We start from the raw sequence: 24,740 nt of genomic DNA on the forward strand, positions 1-24,740 counted from the left end.
ATACTGCAGGGAGGCAGGGATACCCGGGAGGCTTTAATCCAATGAACTTTCAGCTAGCACACCAGAGATGGACCTGCAGGACAAGCCTGGGCTGTAGGCTCAATACTTGACACCTAACTCCAAAATCTGCCAGGTTAAGAACAGTCACTAGGACCTTGTTAATAAAGCTGAATGTCCAACCAAGCACTCATTACAGTTTTGGAAACCATACACATGCAGAAGAGACACCCTCAGCCATGGTGACATATCTGAATTAATTCTGTCAAGCAAACCAACATATTCCAAAAAAAAAGAGAATAGTGCTACCAAACAAAGCAAATCATAAAGACCTCATCTCGGGCCAACACAAAAGCACCAGTAATAAACATGGTGTGCCTAAGGTGCCTTATGTTTACGTTTCCGGGTGCTATGTCTTGGTGCTGCCCCATCACTCAGAGTGGCATCTGAGACAGCCTGCTGACTCTGCTGTCCTGTTGGCCTCGATGACCTTGGCAGCCGTCCCCTGGACTGTGGTGCCAGTGGTGGTCCCACCTGGGAGCTATCTGCCATTTCTACAGCTGGCATCTCCCCAGTCGTCGCAGCCTCACTGGATGCTACAGTCACTGGCAGAGGGGTGGAGGAGCTGCTGCCCTCATCTGGAGCACCCTGAGAGGTGCCCTCAAAGATGCCAACCAGCTGCTGTGCCGACATGAGGTCGTTTCGGACCTCCCTGCTCACCGTGGATAGATGGGCACTGAGCTGCGAAAGCTGATGCCCAAACCATCTCCCACACTGGCACTGACCAGCTGAGGTTAATGCCGACGTGAGAGCTTGCTGGTCCGAGCGCAACCCCAGGAAGCCCCAATGGTTGTCCCGGAGGAGCCTCTCCATGAGAGTCGCCACTCTCTCCAGGGAGGACACATGGCGCTTGGACATGTGGCTCATTGCTTCGGCAATCATCCACGTAGACTCCTCCACCATGGAGACCAAGCCAAGCAAAGCCTCATCTATCTCCCCATATGCTCCCACACACCCGGCCGCAATTCCTGCATTTGCTGTGTCGCAGACGACTTCAGAGGCACATCATCAGGCACAGGCTGAGCATGTGCCTGGTCCCCTACAGTCCTCTAGCTGCTGGCGCCATGGTCACTCTCTGTCTCTGCCAGCTCCTCCAGTGACTGTGAAGTGCCCTCACTGCTGTGCCCTGGGACACTAGCCAATGTTCTAACTCTCACCAAGGTGCTAGCATCTGCGCTAGTGCCTGCCTCGCAGAGATGGTGTGACACTGGTGAGTCTTCAGGCCCCTCAGGTGTGAGAGGGGGGCCTCTGTTGCTCCTCCTCCCAGCCCTGCTCCGATGATGCTGAAAAGAAGAACAAGGACAGCGGATCAGTTAGCGTGGAGACAATGTCAAAGTGCATCCCTGTACCCCGGATCATTATACAATCATTCTTCCATAAGCAATGGTCAAGCCATGTTGCAAAATTAAATCAATTAACATTCAGCAGTGCTAGGGCTGTTGGGACAATAATGCTGACCTCACTGTTGGGCCTAAATACCTGGCCGTGGCACCCCAGCCTCACTGACACCGGTGGACCTTGGCGCATGGCGCCTCTCCAGATCCAGGGCATCTTGCTCGAAGCGGCTAAGAATGGCTAACTGCGCCTGGCTACCACCAGTCCTTACCCGCTCTGCCGTGTTATGAGCATTCTTTTCCTGAAAATGAGAGACAAGCATTGATTTATGCAAATTGCACATGGACTCTCTTCACGCACGGTGGGACATATCAGGGCTCCAGTGTCTCCTCACCCCACTGCTGCCGAACACTCACACAAAGTTACTAGGCCCGCTCCCCACCACACCAACCACCCCCCGCCCCCCCGTCCGGACACATGCTGCCTACATCATATTAGGCACCGTACAGAATATCTTTTCATAGCAAGGAGGCATAAGCACATGGAGCGCAAAGGGCAGCAGATGGTTCGTTGCCATACCACCTTGAAGCTTCCCTCCCACCATCTCATCACCCTGACTTGGACATGTCCTGCAGTTCAAGCACAGGGCCCAGATGCAGCTCCTCCAGGTTACCCCCGAGCCAGTCATGTGGAACTCAGTGTACCACATGCTGCGGGGGCAAAACACACCTCATCACCACCCTCTCAGGCTGACCTCAGCATGGGTAATATCTGTTTGTCCACCCAGCGGAGGACACACGCCGTCAATGATACAATGCAGTCACTACACTCAGACTTGGGGGAGACAGCCGGTGCGCGGGGAGGGAGGGGAATGCTGTGGCAGCAGGGGAGAAAGTTGGCCTTCTGGGTTAAGTGACCAATGCCAACATTGTCTTCATCCTTCCTGAATGTAAAATGTCATTGAAGCGCTTGCGACACTGGATCCAGGTGCACCACACCTCACCGTGGGAGATCACCACCTCTGCCACCTCCTCCTAGCCGCATTTCGTCATGTGACGGGGCCTCCTCCTCCCATCCTGAGGAACCAGCACTTCCCCCCTTGCTGCCACCTCCTTGACGAGGGCAACAAGGCAGTCATCCAAGAAATGAGGGGCACACTGGCCCCCCCCGCCCTACCCTCCGGCCTGGCCTGCCCCGCTGGCTTACCCTCCGGACTGGCCTATTCACCAGAAGCCCTCTGGTGAGCCCTTCCACTTGACATTGCGAGCAGCCTTTCTGAGGCTGCCAGCGCTTCTGATAAACAGGCCACCGGATGGCCATTGGACCCAGCGAACAGTGCACTCCCGCCTCCACCCACCTACTCCCGCTATCCTCGGGAGTCGGGCATTACGCTGGGCGGACCTTAATTGGCCCGCCCGCATAAAATGGCGGTGCAGACCCAATCACGGACAGCGATCGGGCGTGCGCCCGCTCCCACTCCGCCTCCCTGCCAAACAGAAAACTCAGCCCCAAGAGTTAAATGGCAGATGGAGAGAATATATAGAATTGCCCTGTTTGATTGCTCAGAACTTTCAGAATAACAGCCAGTGTAAAACCCAACAGAATTGCAGTTTTGATTCTTAAATTACTTTCCATCTTTTTTCTCTTGGATTCCTATCTCAGTTTCCTGGTTTACAACAATAATGCCTCACCTGTGCTAAAACGTATACAATCAGGCTGCTAATATATAAGTACCTACTGCAAAAAATATTTTGCTGTTTTGCAGTGTTAAGCATATTGAATAATACAATTAAATACTGTGTGTTTTGGAATTTTTTTACATTCAGCATTATGTTCATCATATATCAATAATCAAAAAATCCCAGTAGGTTAAAATTTTGGAATAATGAAGGATATGATTTAATCTGTGTTTCACATGAGTTCCATTTATTGAATCATTACTGATGTAATGAACCTGTGATAGATTTACTGTTTAATTTATTACTTACTTCCACAAGATTCCTTCAAACTATTCTTGTACTGCTTCCAAAATCGTGACAAAATGAGAGACTTTCAGTTTATTTAAATGCTATTATTAATAATCCTCCTCTGTTATTTTTCATTTGAAAAGTAGGTGAATAAATTAAAATGAGTGCCATGCCGTAAGTATTTAACCTTCGGGGTGACAGATGAATTCCTGATACTTAATATAGCAAGTTGATGGTAACTTGAAGTTGTGTATCCATAGTTCGTAGTTTTCATTTTATCCAATGGTTTAATTTCAATTTTAATTTGTAGTTTTCTTCCCTTCTGATCCAAAAGTGCTGCTCAATTGGCCCCTCAATATTTCCTATCCATCTCATTATCTTCCTGAGATTCAAAAGTCTTACTTACAACCAAAGCACCACTTTGGCCAGAACCCAGTATAATATCATTTGGAAAGGAATTTATAATGTAAACCACCTCATGGTATTACTGCAACTAAGCCCCAGTCCTACGTTCATGGTGTTATTGCCAGATAAGCCAGTGAGCATAAAATCTGCATTTTATCATCCTTCTTTGTCACTCGGCAACAGCTGATGGCGCATGTTAATGCAGTATTATCTCTCTGGTGTTAGTCCAACACTGGTGATAAATATGGCTTAGGGCTTGAATTATCCAAAATGCAGATTTTCCAAACTCTAAGGTTGAACACTGAAGCCATGTATTTATTGGCATAATGGCAGACTTGCATGGGAGACCCTTGAAGATAACACAGATGTGAACCCTTGCATCATTGCTTAATGTAACAGACAAAATAGTACTTCTTGAACCTAAATGTACATTCACAGTCATATTGTCATTCTTGTTGCAAAGAGGTATTTACAAATTAAACTTTTGACATGCTAAGTCTTACTGTGAGTAACCTGTAATAATTGTATTCCATTAAAATTTTACTGCATGTCATTAATTGCTCTCATATCCCTTGCCTGTGATATTTCATACCATGAATGTTTTGATGTTCCAACCACTTGCTGTGTCACTGTCAAAAGGCATGTGATTACAAGAACACTGTCAATCTTGTGCTCTATGAAGATCGTTGGACCTCACCAATCACTTGTACCACAAAAAGGACATGAAAATTGAACATCCAAAATATCCATAGCTCAAAAACTCAACATGTTATAATGATTAAACTTTTAAATAGTCAAGATAAGTTAAGTTTTTGACAAAATTTCAGCAAACTTTAATATCTAACAATATTTATATTATCCTTTCTTCCTCTGGGCATTAATACAAATATAACAATATATAGGATTTACAGCAATGCATTGCTGGCATTACTTAACTAGTGACAGTGTGCTTAAGATCATAAGACATAGGAGCAGAAATTAGGCCAATCGGCCCATCGAGTCTGCTCCGCCATTCAATCATGGCGGACAGGTTTCTCTACCCCATTCTCCGCCTCCTCCCCTTAAGATTGCAGTTATGCTGCTAATTGCATAAACTCTATAAAATTCAAGTTAATGCACAATTTGCATAGCATGGCAGTCATTTCTGCACTCTTTTACACTCCCAGGCAGGATTCAAGAAAGTACTTCTTGTCTGATAAGCAATCCATAAGATCTTAAGTTCATGAGAAATAGAAGTCGGAGTAGGCTATTCAGTCCTTCGAGCCTGTTCTGCCATTCAATAAGATCATAGCCGACCTGATGGCCTTAACTACATTTTCCTGCCTGGTGCCCCATAACCCTTGACTCCTTTGTTGATCAAAAATTTGTCTAACTCAGTCTTGAATATATTCAATGACGCAGCTCACCGGAGGAAAGAATTCCAAAGTCTAACAACTGTCTGATAGAAAAAAATCCTCCTTGTCTCCATCTCAAATGGGCCAACTCTTTTATTTTGAAACTGTGCCCCCTAGTCCCAGACTCCATTGCAAGAGAAAACATCCTCCCAGCATCCACCCTGTCAAACGCCCTCAGAATCTTATGGGCAGAATTTTCTGCCTGTCGGGCGAGTGGGCCGGACGCAATCTCCGGCGGGTGGGGAGACAATCCTCGTCGGAGAAGCGGGCCCCGTCGCCATTTTAAGTGGGCGGGCCAATTAAGACCCGCCCAGCGTGACGTCCGGTGGGAAGCGTTATGCGCTTCCTGTGCGGGCAGGGGGGATTCCCCAGAAAGAGCGCACATCTCCCTGAGGCTAAGTGCTGTCACATGAGATAGGACATGTTCATAAATGGATGAGGTTTCATGTCTTTTCTATTGCCCGCCGAGGCTCCTGGCCTGTCCGCCAACCTTAAGGTTGGACGGGCAGGTCCTTTAACTGTTTCAATGATCCTGTCAATGGCCTCAATTGGCCATTGACAGGTCGGTGGGCCCGCAGCTGATTTTGCTGTGGGCCGCCCTCCTGAAAATTTAAATGGAGCGGGATGACATCGGGGGTTCCCCCGGAGTCATCCCATGCCATTTTACCCCTGCTCACCGACAGCAAAATTCAGCCCCATGTTTCAATAAGATCACCTCTTCTAAACTCCAATGAATATAGGCCTAACCTGCTCAACCTTTCCTCTTCATCCTCACAACCCCTTCCTCCTAGGAATCAGCAGAGTGAACCTTCTCTGAACTGCTTCTGATGCAATTTTGTCCATCCTTAAATAAGGAGACCAAAACTGTACACAGTACTCCAGATGCGGTCTCACTGAGGCCCTGTACTGCTGAAGCAACACTTCCAGAGGTGAAAGTAAACTGGGACGGTCCAGTACAGCATACCGGTAAGAAAGTGACTTGTGCATTATCACATGGGCAAGTACCTCCATTTGTAACTGTTGGTTTGTATTTCTGATTGGCTGAGTGGATATAAATGAAGGAGTGTTTTTTGACTTGTACTGCTGCACAATTTATACTTTCATCATTAACCTATCAGAGGAATTCCCATGAGCAATCAAAGTTTTCGGAGATTCCTGCAGGAACATCAGGATGCCAAGGTCACAGATCGGTAAGAGGAAGAGGGCTTATGTTCCAAGCGAAGGCTCCCATTTTGATTTGGCCACTCACCTCTATATGTGAGGCCACCCCCCTCTCTCTCTCTCACACTCTCTCTCATCAGCTTCTTCCCTGGAACTGAGGGTAAGGGAATTTTCAGCCCAGTTGCTTCTGATATTCTGTGCTGACCCTGGTGGGGTCCCCAGCTGTTCCTCTCTCAGCTATTCCCTCGTGAAGTACGGCTCAAATCAGCTGTCTTCCTGACCTTTCAGTGAGTGATCAAATGAATAACTATCAGCAGCTGCACAAACAGCACTAATCGGATGTGAAAGGTGTTCAATCTGTGCCTTCTGATATGAAGTTTTATTTCATGATTATCACTGTTCGATTGGCGTGGAGGTAGGGAGGTGGGTTGCGATACGACCGTACCGGTAAGAAATTTAAGTTACTTCCACCCCTTAACATTTCCCTACTTTTATACTCCGTTCCCCTTGCAATAAAGGCCAATCCTTCTCTTGTCCCTTCAACTTCTCCTACTGACCTCTCCCAGAATCTTTCTTGCGTTTATTTTATTGATAGCTTTTCAATACTAACTTTTTTTCTCTGTTCTTCCTTCTAAAGAGCAAAAATATCACTCTTTCTGCTCCTTTTCCTCAGCAGGTTTATATCAAGACTCATCACATGGTCTTCTATTCAATCCTATTTTTCCCAAGTACCTCGGAATTGTGAACCTTCTTGCACCCTTCAGCCTATTCTTCTTTGTTTGAACTTCATTTATTTTAAATTCAAGGTTGGTGTGACATACTTCACCTTTTGTACTTTTTTCAAACCTGCAAATGGATTGCACTATTGATCTCGGTTTTCCAATTGAATTATCAAATTCAGACATCTCTAAGACATATTATCTCTTTTTCTTACAGAAAATGTGCTGTGTCCTCAGTTCATCCGTATAAAATAACTGTAAGAAAGTGAAGCATGTCAAAGTATTCCAGTTAAAATCTTAATTAACAGAGTTTTTAATGTTATGGCCTTTAATTCTGTATTTTTGACCACTGCATTTGTAACATTTCTGGCTGAATTTTAGCTGCTTTCAGTTTACAATATTTCTGGTAGCAATATGTTTGGTTGCTATGATTAAAATTCTGGATATAATTATCCCATGCTTATTTTTAAATAGAGGAAGAAGACAGTGAAGGAAGGGATAAAAGACAGGGTCAAATGCACCAGAAGTGGAACCTTGCACCCACCCTTACCAATGCAGCTACGTCTACATACTGAGTGACACCTATAGGGAAAGGTCTGAGGAAAATGGCCTCATCAGTGAATTGTGCCATCTGCTGGAATCTGCATTGCAAACAGGTTTCACCACAGGGATGGAACTGATTGTGAATCAAGGTCACCAAAGCATTGAACTTTTAGCCTTTGGCTCATTCTTACTGTGTCAGGGGTCACATCAATTAATGAACGAAGAAGATTCAAATAAAGCTCTGACAAGTTGTTTAACGATACAAACATTCTCATCACTTTTTCTATGGCAATCCAACAACAAAATGTGAGGGCACTGCAATTTTTCTGCACTGCACAATTCCACCAAGTCCAGGACATTATTACCAGTACCCATGCGGACACCAAGACCCTAATACACAAAAATGCCTTCGTATATGACAAGGGCTTTCCAGTCCATCAATATACAAATAGTGAGACAGCAGTCATGAATCTTCCATTTTAAGACAACCATCTATGATGAGTTATTTGAAGAAAAAGGTATACTAGAAAGATGGCTCTTAGGAGACAGAAGCCACGATCTTCAGTGCTGGCTTAGAAAATCAACAACAATTTATATTTATATAATGTCTTTAATATAATGAAACATCCCAATGTGCTTTACAGGAGCATTATAAAATAAAGTAAGACACCAAACCACATAAGGAGATATTAAATCAGATAACCAAAAGCTTGGTCAAAGAGTAGGTTTCAAGAAGTGTGTTTAAGGAGGGAAGCAAGAGAGAGAGGCGGAGAGGTGTAGGAAGGGATTTCGAGAGATTGGGGCCTAGACAACTGAAAGCACGGCCACCAATGGTGGAGCAAATATATTATAATAGGTAATGCACAAGCGCCCAGAATTAGTTGAACACAGTTATCTCACAAGGTTATGGGGTTGGGGGCGATTGCAGAGATAGGGAGGGGCAAGGTTATGGAGGAATTTGAAAACAAGCAGTGGAATTTTCAGGTCCCGCGTGCTAGTGGGATTTACCAGTGCCTTCTGGCTGGTTCTCTGCGGTGGGGCCCGCTGCACCAAGGCCAAAAAATCCCAGCCAAGGATGAGAATTTTAAAATCAAGCCATTGCTCGACCAGGAGCCAATGTTGGTCAGAAAGCAGAGGGTGATAAGGGAATAGGACTTGGTGCAAGTTAAGACAATGGTCAGCTGAGGCTTGGCTGACCTCCAGGTTATGGAGGGTAAGATGTGGGAGACCAGCCAGAGACCATTGCAATATCCAAGAACAGCAACTAACCAAAAAAAAACAGTTAACAGGGTCACTACTGAATATACAGTCAGCATCTTAAAGCAGAAGTTTAGATCCCTGCATGGATCGGGGGTGGGTGGAATTGGGAGGGTGGTGGGGGGGAGTGGGGGTGGTTGGTGGTGGAGGCAGGGTTGGAGTACAACCCATTGTGTCTCCACGATTACTGTTCTCCGCTGCATGCTCCTTGACTTCATCATCCAGAAATTTCCAACAAGAAATCTACTGGAGGATGTATTGGGCATATCTACTTTTCATTTTTGAGGGTAAGAGTCGGCTTACATTTGACAGCATGTAACTGGGAATATACTTAGCACTGTTGTTTTTATTTTTGGAGGTTAAGAATGAGGTTCAAACACATGTTATGCTTATTCCTTATTAAAAGTCATAATTTGCCCTGTCCTACCATCAGTAACAATAATTAAATATTTCAGATCGCTTGACAAACATGAAAATAATTGTGAATTGGTAAGAGTAGTGTTGTGTGTGATAACCAAAATTATAGGTTTTGAAGCAAAGGAGAGAGATAGCAATGCAGATGTATTTAGAGAGGCCATTTCAGAATGTGGGGCTAAGTTAATGATTGGTTGTCACTAATGGTACAGAGGGAGGGTGGGGAATACAAAGTCAGCCACAGTTAGAAGAATCAGACAAATGGTAGAATGGGGCAAGATCATGGAGAGTCTCACTGATGAGACCAATCATTTTGAAATTGATGAATTGGAGGTAGAGAGAAAACAAAGATTGGTGAGGACAGGGATGATAAGAAACAGGGACTTAGAGAAGTTTCACTCTGTGAAGGACTGAGTTAGGGAGGCCAGCAAGCAGCTATGGAGTAATTGGCCCCAATTTTGGTCTCTCTATCAGGCAATTTATCAGTGGGATTGGTGATGTAGTGAGCCTATACTGTCAAAATTAAGCTTACAGGTGACTTCTCACCTGAGACCTGCTCACTGTCATTTTCAAATGGGTCTCAATGTAGGTGACCAGAGCACCTGCCAGAACCAGGCAAGGTGGTGTCTGATGATAATGCTGACGACCTGATGTATGCCAAAGATGAAAATCAGTGATTTTCACTGATTGGCAAGGTGGATACACACAGGATTGGGTGAAATGCTGGTTTTATTCCCCACTCAATGGCCAGAATTTTACGGGCCTGTCACACAGGAACTGGGCCATAAAATGCGGCAAGTCATTCTAAACTCCATTGATTTCGGCAGGACCATAAAATGCTGCTGCTGTAGAATTCAACCCAAGTTATTCTTATTTGACTTTTATGGAGAATAAAACTGGCAGGGTATAAAATCAACATTACACCTGATCCTATCAATTCCCTAAAGGGCATGTTAGGTTACAATTAACGACACTGTCTCTGAAATTAAAGCATGAATAAAAATTTCAGTAGCAATCGGCATGAGGTAAGGATGGAAGCAGGCAAAGCTACAGAACAAACTGATTTAAGTTCCCATGTATACAAGTCATTAAAACTGATAAGCAACTGCAAAACGTAATCAAAGAGGCGAATAGAATATTGACCTTTATGTCAAAGGGGTTGGAATTCAAAAGTGAGCAAGTGACGCTTGGTCAGAACCCATTTGGAATACCATGTTCAGCTTTAGGCCCCAGTCCTCAAAAGAATACACTGCCCTTGAAGAGGGTACATCACAGATTCATCAGAATGATAGCGTGGCTAAAAGAGTTAGCATTAATGAAGCAGACTGCGCATCCGTGGCTTATATTCCCTTGGGTTTAAACGGTTGAGGGGTAATCTGATCGAGCTGTTTAAAATAATAAAGCAATTTGAAAGGATATTTCCTCTAGTGGGAAAATCAAAAACTGGAAATTGGAAAGCACTTTTTCACACAAAGTGTAGTGGAAATGTGGCACTTGCTTCCCAAAAGGCTGTGGGTTCTAGGGCAATAAAAATGTTCACGTCTAAGATTAATGGATTTTTATTGGATAAGGTATAAAGGGATACAATGCAAAGGTGAGTAAATGAAGTTGAGATGCAGATCAGCCATAATCCGACTGAATGATGGAACAGGCTCAAGGGGCTGAATAGTGGACTCCTGTTTCTACGTAAACCTTCAGAAAGAAATAGTAACATGTTTGAGCTTCTATGAGTAAATAACAACTGTCACAAAGTAAAGAACAAAGAACAAAGAAAAGTACAGCACAGGAACAGGCCCTTCGGCCCTCCAAGCCTGAGCCGAACATATTGCCCGTCAACTAAAACATTTAGCACTTCCGGGGTCTGTATCCCTCTATTCCCATCCTATTCATGTATTTGTCAAGCTGCCTCTTAAACATCACTGTCGTACCTGCTTCCACCACCTCCTCTGGCAGCGAATTCCAGACACTCACTGCCCTCTGTGTAAAAAACTTGTCCCGCACATCTCCTCTATAGTTTTCTCCTCTCACCTTAAATCTATGTCCCCTAGTAATTGAATCTTCCACCCTAGGAAAAAGCTTCTGACTATCTACTCTGTCCATGCCGCTCATAATTTTGTAAACTTCTATCAAGTCGCCTCTCAATCTCCGTCACTCTAGTGAGAACAATAAGTCTCCCTATTTGATCCCTTACAAGTGTACAGAGATGTCAGAGCAAGTGGTAGCACTCTCTGGACTTGGAAAGTGAAGGCTCAGCTGCGGGAATGATCTGAGGCACTGAACGATAAAAGGAACCACAAGAGAGTCAAAGGGACAAATGCATAACCGCCCCATCACTTAAATGCCTACATTGTCCATTGCACAACATTCATATGTGCACAATGCAGTGATCCAATCCAACATTACCAACATTACCCTCTTGATTTACTCAACTACCTTGGGCACCTATCTTTTATGTGCTAAAATGTTATTCTGAACTATCAGAAGCAAACTCTGGGCATTGTTGAAGTGGGAAATCTCTGCAGATGCTGCCAGCCAGACCTGCTGAGTTTTTCCAGGTATTTTTACTTTTGTTTTGGATTTCCAGCATCAGCAGTTTTTTTGCTTTTATGTTGTTGAAGTGGGGTCCTGTTTGAAACCTTAACAAAGATGAGTGCATAAGCCTGATGTGTTGTATCCCAATGGTATCAATGTTCTGGAATCTAAGTTAATGTTCTTTCTACATAAGATGTCTGTTCAGTGTAAGTAGGAAACTCTTGCAGCTTGAATGTGTGCCCTGCTGGAGTCCAGTATGTATGGTTATCAAAGAAAAAATTGAGAGGTTGTATGAAGACTTGGCTTGATGAAACAGTAAGTATGAAACAAGCAACACTTTGTAGCTAGCACACTTATCCATTCCCCTGGTAAATGATATTGTTTAAATTCCCAAAATAATTGCAGTTATAAAATGGGGGAAGGAGTCGAAAGTATAAGATTTCAAAGGAGTTAAACAAATTCTTCCTGATGGTTTAGTCAGTGAGTAAATAAGCTGTACTGACGAAATAGGTCCAAGGAGCTTTTAATCTCACCTGGGCATAATATCTGATCACAGTAGCCCCAGGCTAAAGAGGTGAAAATCAGCAGGGTTTCCAAACATGATCACTATCCAGTAATCCCCTGCTGGAATCTTGCATGGCAAGGAAAGAATTCGTTTATTCTATGAATGGCCTGAATACACTCACTGTGCTCATGCACAGGTGGGGTACCAGGAGTCACCTGTGAATCTGTACTTCAATGTCAATGCTTAGAGAGGGAGGAAAACTGGCAACAAAAAAAATAAAACACAACCCTGTTTTACTAATGGGCTATGTCCAACTTTGTACGGGGTGGGGAGTTTGCATATCATCAAAGCTATGGAAAGAGTATAGAACGCATTCACAGAGATGATACCAGGATTAAGAAGCTTCGTTTGTAGGGGGAAATTTGAGAAAATAAAGGTTGATTTTAACTTAGTCCACCCAGCAGACACGGGGTGATAATTGTTGTGGTAATTACTCTGAGAATCCATTTGTCTCTGCAAATAAAATTTCTTACTTTATCGCAAATATTTTCCAGAAATCCTTGTCCTTGTTCTGTGGAATTGCAAACAAAAAAGTGAGATCATAGAGCTTTAATCACACACCAATTCTTACAACAGTTCATTCATGACGTACAGCAGAAACAATAAATTCCTATGGAAGTGTATTCTTTGGCTCTTACATTTTCACAACGATTGCAGGAGTTATGCTGCTGTCAGTCTGATGTGCATCAATGTAAGTCACAAATTGGACATCTGGTATAGGCTACAAAAAACCTAGCTGTTGTATAGAACTTGATAAACCTTTATTGCACATCTGTAGTAACTGAGTTTGGCACTTTCTCAGAGGAATGTGCATTGACCTTCTAAACATAAATCAACTCTGGACATTGATTTTTAGAAAGAAAAACTCAAGTGATAAAATTTGCACTGTCAGAGTGCAGTTTTACTGAAACCTTCACTGCAACACAGAAGTCACAAAATAACTTAAGAGCTAACCCTTAAATTGGGCAGTGTAAAACCCCTTCAGAAAAATTATCTCATGTTCTCATATTTCCAATATTTTTTAATGTGTCAACTAGCAGCAGAGTTCTGCATGTGTACGTAAGAACCGCAAACACTGAGCTCCCTCTTGGCCAGAGGAGTTAGATTCACAGCCAGACAATATAAATTCACAGCTGCCAGCTGTAAGCTCGGTAGCTAAGAGTATAACCACAGCCTTAAACACTAACCGGGAAACACAAGACTCCCATGAGTTATGGATCACTTTTCATTTCAGAACATGTCCGCTGCCCTAAAGCCCTTTTATTTGTGGGACGGTTGAATCATTTTTTTTTTGTACTTTCCACTTCAGGGAAAATTCAGGTGTCACACCAAGTTGACAACTACCTCATCAAAAGTTTGCATGTGGCATGCACATACACAGGACAAGGTTTGATCATGAAGTGTTGGTATGCAAGTAAGGAGGGTTGCAGCTGATAATTATAGACACAAAGCTGGTATATTCTAATCAGTTTCACGAATGCGAATAGCAAAATTTAATATGCTTTGTTTACATTATTGGCATTCTGGGTGGAGTGCTATCTATTGAATAACCCTGAATGCTCTTCCTTAGAAGCTCAAGGATTGTTTCATTAATTTTCTTTTTGTTAGGAATTTTCAGAGGAGCAATACCTTTGATGCTTAGTCACATGCATCACCACAAGATTGAGAAAGGAAATTTCAAGTGTGGTGCTGCATCACCAGTTGTTTAATAAAAGATTTGGTTGAAAGAACCTTTTCCCTTAAAATATTCCTTCATCTAAACGGTATCATGGTCAACCCTTCTTCCACAGCACCTCCCAAACCTGCAACCTCTACTACCTGGAAGGTCATGGGAAGAATATCCAACTTTCCCTCAAATTCACACACCATCCTGACTTAGATTATTTATTCCTTCATCATTTCTGAGCCCAGTTCCTGGAGCTTCCTCCCTAACAGCACTGTGGGTGTACCTACACCACAATGACTGCAGCGGTTCAAGAAGGCAGCTCACCACCACCTTCTCAAGAGCACTTGGGGAGGGCAACAAATGCGGGTCCTGCCAGCGATACCCATATCCCAACAATGATTCAAACTCATCTGAAGGATAAATCGACGTCGGTTTGAAAATCAACTCCTTGATATGGAAAGTGATTTTCCCTCCAAAATTATACTTTATTCATAAAATTTGTAAAAGTACATGACAAAACAATTCAAATTTGACATTATATTAAAGTGCAATCTGGTACGTGGAGGGGGAGGTGGCCTGAGACTGTGGCCTTTCCTCATTGAGCCTTTATGGTGGCTGCCCCAAGCTTCCTTGCATCCCATAGCAGGTCCCTGGTTTTTGGAATGTGCCAGCCTACAACACTTGGGCATGGACAGCTCTTTGCACTGGGAAAGCAACAAGTTTCGGGAATACCAGACAATGGCTTTCAAAACATTAATGGTCCTCCAACAGCAGTTGGTGCTTTATCTTGGTATGTAACCACCCCCCCGCCCCCCCCCCCACCGAGGACAGAGCCCTGCATGGCAGAACTGCTCGGAATCAACCTCGACAACAGCCACTGCGTCTCTTTTCACTCCTTCTTTGCAAAGGCACGTTCTGGAAGGGAGGTGGGCAATGATCCTTTTTAATGCCAAAAAATGGGTCTGCATTGTGCGTGATGAGATCGCGGGGGTTGACATTAGGCCACTTTAAGGTGGGTACAATTGAGCTGACCTAGCAAAGATGAAGATGCAGCGGTTGGCGGTTTCCATCTCTCGGGAGTGTACGTTTGATTTTTAAACAAATAGCAGATTTCCTGGTTTAGTGCTCGGAAATGCCTCTATACCCCGCCCAACGTCAAAAGTTTGGCTCCGATTCATGAGTCGTGCAATCACTGAGCGCGATACTCAAATGTCAGTTAAAACGACACGAAATTCGGGGACATGGAGCTGCGTACGAAACACCTCCCGGTCTAACTGCTCGGTGTGAGCAGCGAGTACTGTGCCCATGGAGAACGCAAGCCACTATCGGACAGACCCTTTCTTTAATGTGGGGGGTAAGCATTATATTCAGTGATTCCACCCGCTTCCTATTTTAGTGGATAAAACATTGAGCAAGAAATATCTTGCTCAAAGTGAATCGTGACCAGGAATTAGGTCAGTGACTGCAAGGTCCAGATTGTCATTGCGGCTACCAGGGTATAAACAACTATTGACTTTATAGGGTGTGTGCCAAATGATGCACATTATCCCTTTCTAACTATGGCCGGGATAATTCAAGTCGCTTCCCTCCACATTAAAAACTCCCAATGGTTATTATTTTCTATTAACCCCACACACACGTTAAGGTCCAACCTGATCCGAAGCTGCGGTGAGGAATCAAACGGACTCGCCACAGAGAGGCTGCTCAGTGTAGCGGGACAGACTCTCTAACCTGTCCACTCTGGGGTGGGGGCAAGATTTCCCCCGTCCTCTTCAACTCTTGCCTGACATTTTATTTTATTTTCACAATGCGTGACATTATTTTCAAAAAGGGGGGGGGGGTGGAAAATAAGCCGCCTTCCATGTTCCCCCCTCTCTCTCTCCCTCGTTAGAAAATCAGCAGCGAAGGTTATGAAAACACAGACACACATCTTCCAACAGCAAACCCGAACTCATTTATCCCGGAGTGACATCCCGAGCGAAACTCGGGAGAAGTCGAAACGTTAACTCTTGTTTCCCTCTCCACGGATGCTGCCGGACCTGCTGAGTTTTTCCAGCATTTTTCTGTCCTTTTTTTCTAAAAAAAAATTCAGATTTCCAGCATCCGCAGTGTTTCGCTTTTATCTTTCGGATGGTGCTTATTGGCTGCTGGGGGTGGAGGGGAGGGTGGACTGTTTTATTTGCCAACACTTTTGGGGCTGTTTTGCTTAGTTGGATTGTATTTCTGCAAACACGCTCGCCTGCGGACCCTCTCTCTCTCTCTCTCCTCCTTGAATAATCTCCAGTGAAATGAGAAGGTGCCTACCCTGTTGTCCCGGAGAGGCGCAGGCTGCTGCTAAAAGGGAAAGCGGCGAGGCTTCGTGCAACAATGCGCTGGGCGGGGAGAACTGCATTAAAACTGGGAACCTGCGCTTCAAGGGAATATGTGATTGTTAGAGATCAAAAGATTGGCTTCTGCCCGAACGGTAGTGAGAGTTTATAGGAAAGGTGGGGGGAGGAGGAGGAGGGGGGTTGCTGAGGGTCGCTGCTCCCTCATTGGCAGCGCTGTGGGAAGGTGGGGTGGGGGTTGTTCCTGTTACTGCCATACTAAATATCAATGAAACGCCCACTTGTCCGGGTCCGCTTCTTCTCGAGGTACAGGCGATGAGTGCTGACATATAGACCCAGATCCAGAGTGAATGGCTCATCGGTTGCCTCCTGTGCAGCAACCCCCAACATCTCAGCTCTGATCTGGCTTCTTGTCTCTCACCAGGGGGGGAAGCAAGACTTTTATTTACCACCACCACCTCCTCCTCTCCCTCCAGTGAGAGACTGTAGCTCGAAGTGGCCAGTCCCTTTCACAGTGAATTCCTCCTTCCGCACCCAGGGATTTGCCTCTCCTCCGCTCAGACAAGCAAAAGGGATCTGAGGGGGCAGCATTGTCGTTGCCACTGGGAGAAGCTGTCACGATGTTGGAGAGTACCGCCGGCTCTGCCTCTGTCACCCTGCCCTGCCTGTTGCTACTGACCATCCTAATACTCACCGATGCGAAGGGCAGTTTTTACCCTCCTTACCGATACAACCTCTTCACCTCTGGGTCCAGCCCTACTCTGAAAGGAACAGGACGGGTCACCGGCCGGCACAAGTGAGTCTTTTTTTTAAAAAAAAAACTTTGCTCAAGAAATAAACAATTATTCTCCAATATATATATAAAAACGAAAAATTATTCTCCAAACTGCCTGCAATGTTAAGCCTCCAGATATTTGATGCATTGATTATTTTGCAAAGCTGAACGCAACGGAAAGCAAACGGGGAAAATTTGAAGACAAAATAACTTTTTTTCTCCAGCTTTGAACACTGCCAAACTTTTGATTTTCTACCTAGTCAAATAATTTTTTTTGAGAAACTTTTAAGAGCAATCCATATTTTATGCAACATCGGAAAATAGATCCGTTGCATTTGTTTTTGACGTGAACCTCGTTCGGTTATCGTCATGTGTTGATGCAAAATTTCAGCTCTGTAAGGTAGAGAGAGATCTGGCATCAAGTGTTGCTCCTGTAAACGTTCCAGTGCAGAGAGAGAGAGAAAAAAAATATATGTCTGGTTTGTTTTGTTTTTGTAGGAACTACTGTGCCTATATTGTGAAAAAGAATATCACTTGCACGATGCAGGACGGTACAGACACCTATGTGAAAGCCGAGTACCACCAGTGTGCCTGGGGCCAATTGAAGTGTCCGGGAGTGGTCATGTAAGTCTTTCAAACCTCGAAACGCTGCACGACACCACATCAGTAATGCAGGAGGAGCCCGAGAGGTAACGGGCTGCTAATTTGCCATTACAGCTGCGGTGTCTGTATATTTGTTTCCAGTCTGGTGGTGCCCTGAACACTACAGACTTTTTTTTTAAAGACCCTGTCACAGTAGAATGCACTATGCAGATTTATTTTGACGGGATCTTCCATCCATCAGGGAATAAGGGACACGTTTTAATCCAGGGGCAAATCATTAAGGGGGGTGGGGTGGTAGGGGGGCTGCTTTTGCGTGACTTTTTAAGTGCGCATCTCCTTTAAACTCCAGTCCACAAGTGATTTTCATGATTTCAAAATAAACCTAGGGTCACTTCACGTGCACAAAAGAACACAAGCTTAAAAGAGTGCTTTTGTGCAGCGTTCAATGGGAGATTGCGCAGAATGGTCTGAGCTGATTAAAACTTGATGGTTGACTGTTTCTGGCTTAATATTATTCAGTGTTTTCACATTCTGTGAAAATTAATACATTGGACGATTTTAAATGGGGGAATTGTTTCTGTGCGGCAATACACAAATTTGAGACGGTTGCTCTAAATTGACAAAGAAAAAAAAACAAACTGAAATAAGATTCGGAACCGAGAAACTGCATTGCTTGTAGAGTCATTTAACTTTGAGTGTGGGGGAAAAGGGGAACTTTCTGAGCAGTGGCGCAGTTGTGCCCTCTGGTGGCAAGGAAAGGACAATCACGCGTCTCAGTATCGAATCTCAGTATCCAACACCCTCTTACAAAAAGATGCCAGGTATTTTTTCATCAAAAAATACATTTGATGGTTTTAATCACATCGATATGACTTAGTACCACAATTACCTATTTAAAATTCATTAAATTCAATTGGTAGTACAGACTGTATTGAACAAAGACTCCAAGCAGGATTGAAATTTAAAAATAAAAGTAACTAGTGCAGCTTATTTAAAATCCACTAAAATGGTCAAAGCACCCTTGATTGAAAAAGGCAGAGTTTTCTATTAGAGTTGTTTAATTGATACACGGCAGAGAGACTGGGAAAGCTGAATTGTTCTCCTTAGAGTGGGGGAGGTTAAAGGTAGATTTGTTTTTTAAAATGTTCAAAGTTTGTGAGGGATTTTCAGAGTAAATCAGGAGAAACTGTTTCTACTGGTCTATAGATCAACAACCAGAGGACACAGATTTAAGCTAATTGGCAAATGAATCAGAGGGGTGAGATGAGAATATTTTCAGGCAGCTTTTGTTACACTCTGGAATGCACTGCCTGAAAGGATGGGGCAAGCAGGTTCAATAATAATTTTTGAAAGGGAATTGGATATGCACTCAAAGTAAAAAATGATGCAGGCACGGACAAAGTGGGATGGATTCAATGACTTTCAAAGAGCTGGTACAGACAGCATGGGCTGTTTGACCTTCTTCTGTGCTGCAAGGTTCTGTGATTTGATGGATTGATACAAGAGGGTGCTTCTATCTTCACATGCACATCTATAAGTCATAAAGGACACCAGTATGGTGGCATCATTATCATACTGGTGTCCTTCCAATTTGTCAATGACACAGTTTCCAATTGAAAGGCAACAATAGTGCATATGCTGGAAGCCTTAGACTGGCACCAGGAGCAAAGCAGTTGAAGATCTGCCAGGTATTAAAAGCAGCCACTGAATTAAATGCACAGCGTTAGAAGCAAATGTGTGTTTGGGAAGATGTTTCATATTAGGTCATCATTTTGGCCAAGCTCTGTTATTAGAGTAGCTTCTTCCAAAATCTATTAGCAGATGCTACCAAGAACCCCAAAGAATGAAGGGCAGCTGCTTTTCAAAAGCAGGTTGGCTACTAGGGCAAGTTGTGCTGCAGATGTTACATCTGCTGTAGCAGACATTTGCACAATGTGTTTTCTAGTTCAAAGGTTTTTACAATTTAAGCTGTAATGAAAACAAAGAATTAGTCATGTCAGATGCTGTCAGCAATGCAGTAACATACATCTTATTAGGAGTAATTTCATATTCCTGATCATGCTAAACAGTAATGTCCTTGTTGGAAGTAGCATAAATCAAAGTTATAGTAGCTTATAATCATTCTTTCATGTATTGGTATCAGCCAGAAAAACCTGCTTATATGGGGGGGGGGGGGGGGGACACCTCCTTATGCTGCTAGTTACAGTTTGTTTGCAGTTTTTTATGCAGCAGAAATGGATTATTGATCCGATGCACTTAGTGCAATTACTCTGCTGACCACCACTTTTCAACTTGAAGTCCAATAAATATAGTAACTAGGAGCAAAAAGATGTGGTCAGTTGTGTAACTACACACAGAATTGTAGCAGTGCACAAGGAGGCCATTCGGCTCACCGTGTCTACACAGGCTCTCCAAAGAGCAGCTTCCCCTAGTGCCATTCCCCTGCCTTCTCCTTGTATCCCTGCACATATTTCCTTTTCAGATAACAGTCTAATTCCCATCTGAATGTCTCGATTGAACCTGCCTCCAGTACAATCTCTCAGGCAGTGCATTCCAGACCTTAACCACTCGCTGTGTGAGAAAGTTTTGCCTCATGTCACCTTTGCTTTGCCAATTACTTTAAATCTGTGCCTTCTCATTCTCAATCCTTTCAAAATGGGAACAGATTCTTCCTATTTACCCTGTCCAGGCCCCTCATGATTTTGAATACCTCTATCAAATCTCCTCTCAACCTACTCTTCTCCAAGGAAAACAGTCCCAATTTCTCCAATCTTTGTAACTGAAGTTCCTAATTCTTTGAAGCATTCTTGTGAATCTTTTCTGTATTCTCTCCAATGCCTTCACATCTTTTCTAATGTGCAGTGCCAATTAAATAAGGAATGAAATATTTTCATACCTTGAGTGGGAAGCAGAATTTGTGTTCTACTTAGAGAGAAGGGAAAATCTGGAGCTAAATCGTCACCTGTTCACTTTTGGACATTTCTTCTTTGGCACAGCACTCGTGGTGGCCCGAAAGCAGGTCAGTCACCACTCTCTTGCCTAAAGTTGGCCAATAAACTGCAGCTAGCTGAAAGAGAAAATATAAACTTAAAACAGTAAGACATCAGAAACAGGCTTCTCTGGCTGATAACCAGACATGGAAAATTATTATAATACAACAGTTAAGCATAGACTGAAATTGGAATGGAATATCAAATTGGATTGCAGTATTTCTGATTTTTTTTGCCTCTCACTGAAACTACCAGTTGACTTGGAATGTTTAGATTATCATAGCAATAAGACTGCATTAGGACTCCACTCCGTCTTCAAATAATTAATAATCTGAGCAGAATAATGACCACAGCATTAGACTGTTGCAAGAAATTGTTGCTTTGAACCTCAATATCAAAGCCAGGATGTTTAAAGTAGCCACTGACTATTTTTCCGCAATTCTGGGTTTTAACAAACGTTCCCAAACATTTTATCACAGAGGTACCTGCTGATCAGTGGGTCAATGAACTTTAAATGATTATTCCTGGGAAAAAAAGACATTAACTATTACTGAAATTAGTCTGACCCCTTCAATGTGCTGGGAAGATGCTAAATTAAATTATCTGCCTGTTCAGGTAGATCTAAAAGGTCCTGGGATACTATCCGGAGAAGAGCAGAAAGTTATTTTAGGGTAATTCCTCCCTCATATGACATTAGCAGGTTAACAAGTAACTGATTTAATGACAATGGGACATGAATTGAGTAAAGTTGTTGCTGTATTTTCATACATAACAACAGTGATTAATTAGTTGCAAAGTGCATTGTGATATGATGAGGATGTGAAAGGGATTATATAAATGCAAATTCTATTTTTTACAAGACCTTTGCTGACAACTGAGTAGAGGTGAAAATATTTGGGTTGTAAATCTGCCTAAGGGAGGATAGTATATATAATAATGTGACAGTTATATATCTGTACAAAAGGCTAGACTGCCTTAGCTTTAAATGCCTCCAAATTCAGCACCTGTTATTCAATGCAAAGTTTCACTAACATAAAATACACCATTATACAGAGTGATGTTGAGTACAACTTGCAAATGTCTCACAGCAACAGAATCATGTAGATGCTAAATCTCTACCTGTTGGAACAATAACTCAATATCTTTGGCATTTACGATTGAAGTTGAAAGGATTGCCAAAAGAATGGCACAGATCTATTGTATTATGAACAATGTTTTGACGTGCAAATGTGTATTATATAAATACCAAACTACACACTGGATTAGGAAGGTTAAAACAATCGATTTTGTTTTTGAATAAATGTTAACAGAAGATACTCAATCAGAAACGACATGGCAAGTCAGGTGGGAGTCCAGTGTGCTACGTAAGCTGACTCTCATGTGCTCCCTTTGTGTGTTCTGTTACTACCACGGTTAATGAAAAACACATTGCTTTATTTAACTGGCTATTTTTAGTTGTTAGAAACAGCTGAATAACCTGGATGACTTTGAACCTCAATCGAATGCTGAGATCTACTTCACAGCTGTCACTTAATTTAGATTTAATAAGAGTATGTGAAAATACAAAACGATTTTAACTCGGGCCTGAGATACTCTTGCATGTGTAAGGGATGAGTCAGTCACTCCCTTCGATACATCAGCAACAGAAGTGTTTTGTTACAAATTGAATAGAGGTGGTGAGAACCCAAAAGCATCAAGGTAATAGCTTAAAGGGTAGCAGAAAGCATGAGTCATTACTAATAATGAGCTCTATCTGTAGGGTTTTGAGGATAGCGGGTTGATTGAGTTGAAGAATGCAGCCTGTGAATTTGAAGTCAGGAATAACTTTCAGTACATCTCCCATTGAGATAGCGTTAATTTGGTTCCAAATTCTCATTAAAAAGAAACCTTAAGCTTCTTAACCCAGACTCTCTCTCTCATACCCAGGTTCCAGAAATTAAGAAAAAATACTGTGTCATCTTGCATATCTACAGCCAGTAAAGCTTTGTACTGGGGTTAAAAAGTTCAAAGTAAACAATAAATGACTAAGCTAGGAAATCAGGACCAAGTCACTTTTGAGCTTAATTTCACACTATTTTAAAATTACTGCCATATTGGAAAGCACATAGTTTGTTTTAACTATTCTTATTAGCCTTCAGACTGTAAATAACTGTTTACTGATCAAAGATAATCATTTCTCCACACAGGTACCGGACCTTTTACAAACCTAAATATAAAATTGGATACAAGACCGTTACAGAGTTAGAATGGAGATGTTGTCCAGGGTATTCGGGTGATGTATGCCAGGAAGGTCCTACCGGACTGCCTGAACTTGTGCCATCACACCCTGGACCCAGAAAAGGTTATTATGGTAAGTTTTAATTTCATTCGAGGATTTTTTTGTCTTTTTTTTATATTTCATGGACGTATATAGTGTTTTATTAGCTGTGTTTGGGACCTGAGGCTAGTTGGAATTGTAAGGTACTGGAGCAATCTGATCTTTTCTGACTTCTCCAGTAACGTTTTTTTGTGTTAATTTGCAATAAGCTTAAAACAAGACAGCCAAGTGAGATTTGGTTCTTCAATTACTCGAGTGTCCAAACTACAACCACGGACAATCCAGCCTGCTTAACTCTGTTTATATATCTTGCTTGTTAATTTGAATAGGGCGCTCCTTAGTGTTTGTTTCTTCACTGGTGCATAAATCCAGAATCAAAACCGCAAGGTCTGTAGATCTAGTATTCACATGCGATATGTACAAATTAATGGGAATGTTCATTTGAACATTGGCCTGAAATTTCCTACAATGGCATAACAATGCTAAAAGTTGCTTGTGAAATTTCCTAAGAATCTCATTTAGAATACATCAGAATGTTAAAAAAAGTACAGAAATCAGCATTAATTGGGGCTTGAAGAAATGTCACAAGGTAATTCCCTCTTTAAGTCCTTTTTTATGCATGATAATTAAAGTTTGTACTCAACGGACCACCCTTTACATAGATTATGAACATTAATTAACACACTTAAGAAAATATCATGAAAACTTTTCAATTTTTCATGGAGTTCTTGTGATACAAACATACAGTGTAGTCTCTGTCATGAGAAACAAACAAATTGATTAAAAAATTAAATATAAGAAATATGACTAAATCCTACTGCTCCTAAAATTTCAGGTGTAATTTTACAGCCCATTTGTAAGGGGCCTAAATGCAGGAAACTCTTCCATCTTTTGCACGATGAGGTGGAACAGCATTAATGAACAACAGTGGTTTTTGATTTGAATCTGTTGCTTTTGTGCAAATGTTGAGGAAATTCCGGGCTGTTAATCCAGAAACTCCACATTATTTACTAAGGAATCCAATAAGATAAAAAGCTTGGGCAATTCTACTTTCATTGGGTAAAACATTAGTTAAGAATAGATGTACTTGATGGTGCATCGATGAATCCTAAGTTTTACAGCAGTTGTCCTCCCCAAAAAAAAAGAGCTGCAGAGGAAGAAACAATCTGATTCCATTTATCGTTGATGCGTGGCACTTTAATGCATTTAGGAAGCAGTAATGAAGATTTGCAGGATCAATCTTGGGCAGTCACACAAAATGGGCACTTAGGATTGGCAACCCAGTTTGCACGTTCTGCTTCCAATGACTTGGGGAAAAATAAACTGGTAGCGTCTGAAACGTTAACTGCCAACTCACCTGCACACGTCACACCATAACCTAAGAGTAATTTTACCCCCTTGGTTCTTTCCAGGATAAGCTTTTAACTGTTACATCTTGTAAAGAAAAATGTTCTTACATGGGGCTTTGACAATTATGAAAATATGAAGCAACGTTCACAAGCCACCCAAAAGTTCAAATCTCTAATATATTCATTCCTCTGAAGGCCATGTGTGTAAACTCATTTGTGGAAGAATCTGCCCTGCAGTAACAAGAAGATTTTTTACAATTGCCTTGCCAGATTATCTGACTCCATGGCTTAACTTTTATATCCAAACAAATAATCAGAACGAAAAGCCCCAAGTTTGAATGTAAATAGGATGTTCATGCCTGCA

At 42.6% G+C, this 24,740-nt stretch overlaps 1 protein-coding gene across 2 annotated transcripts in view; it reads left to right on the forward strand.

The window, feature by feature from the left end:
* Positions 1-16,700: 16,700 nt before the first annotated feature.
* Positions 16,701-24,740, forward strand: part of LOC121287444 (EMILIN-3) — a 43,965-nt gene continuing 35,925 nt past the window's right edge. For both annotated transcript variants that reach the window (XR_005945192.1, XM_041205333.1), the window contains exons 1-3: positions 16,701-17,138; positions 17,616-17,741; positions 22,897-23,060. Coding sequence is in view for 1 of the 2 variants with exons in the window: in XM_041205333.1 (XP_041061267.1) it covers positions 16,963-17,138; positions 17,616-17,741; positions 22,897-23,060 (466 nt within the window). In the remaining variant the exon portion in view is untranslated. The remainder of the gene's footprint in view (positions 17,139-17,615; positions 17,742-22,896; positions 23,061-24,740) is intronic.

The sequence above is a fragment of the Carcharodon carcharias genome, chromosome 14, assembly GCF_017639515.1.
Source record: "Carcharodon carcharias isolate sCarCar2 chromosome 14, sCarCar2.pri, whole genome shotgun sequence".
Classification (NCBI taxonomy): domain Eukaryota; kingdom Metazoa; phylum Chordata; class Chondrichthyes; order Lamniformes; family Lamnidae; genus Carcharodon; species Carcharodon carcharias.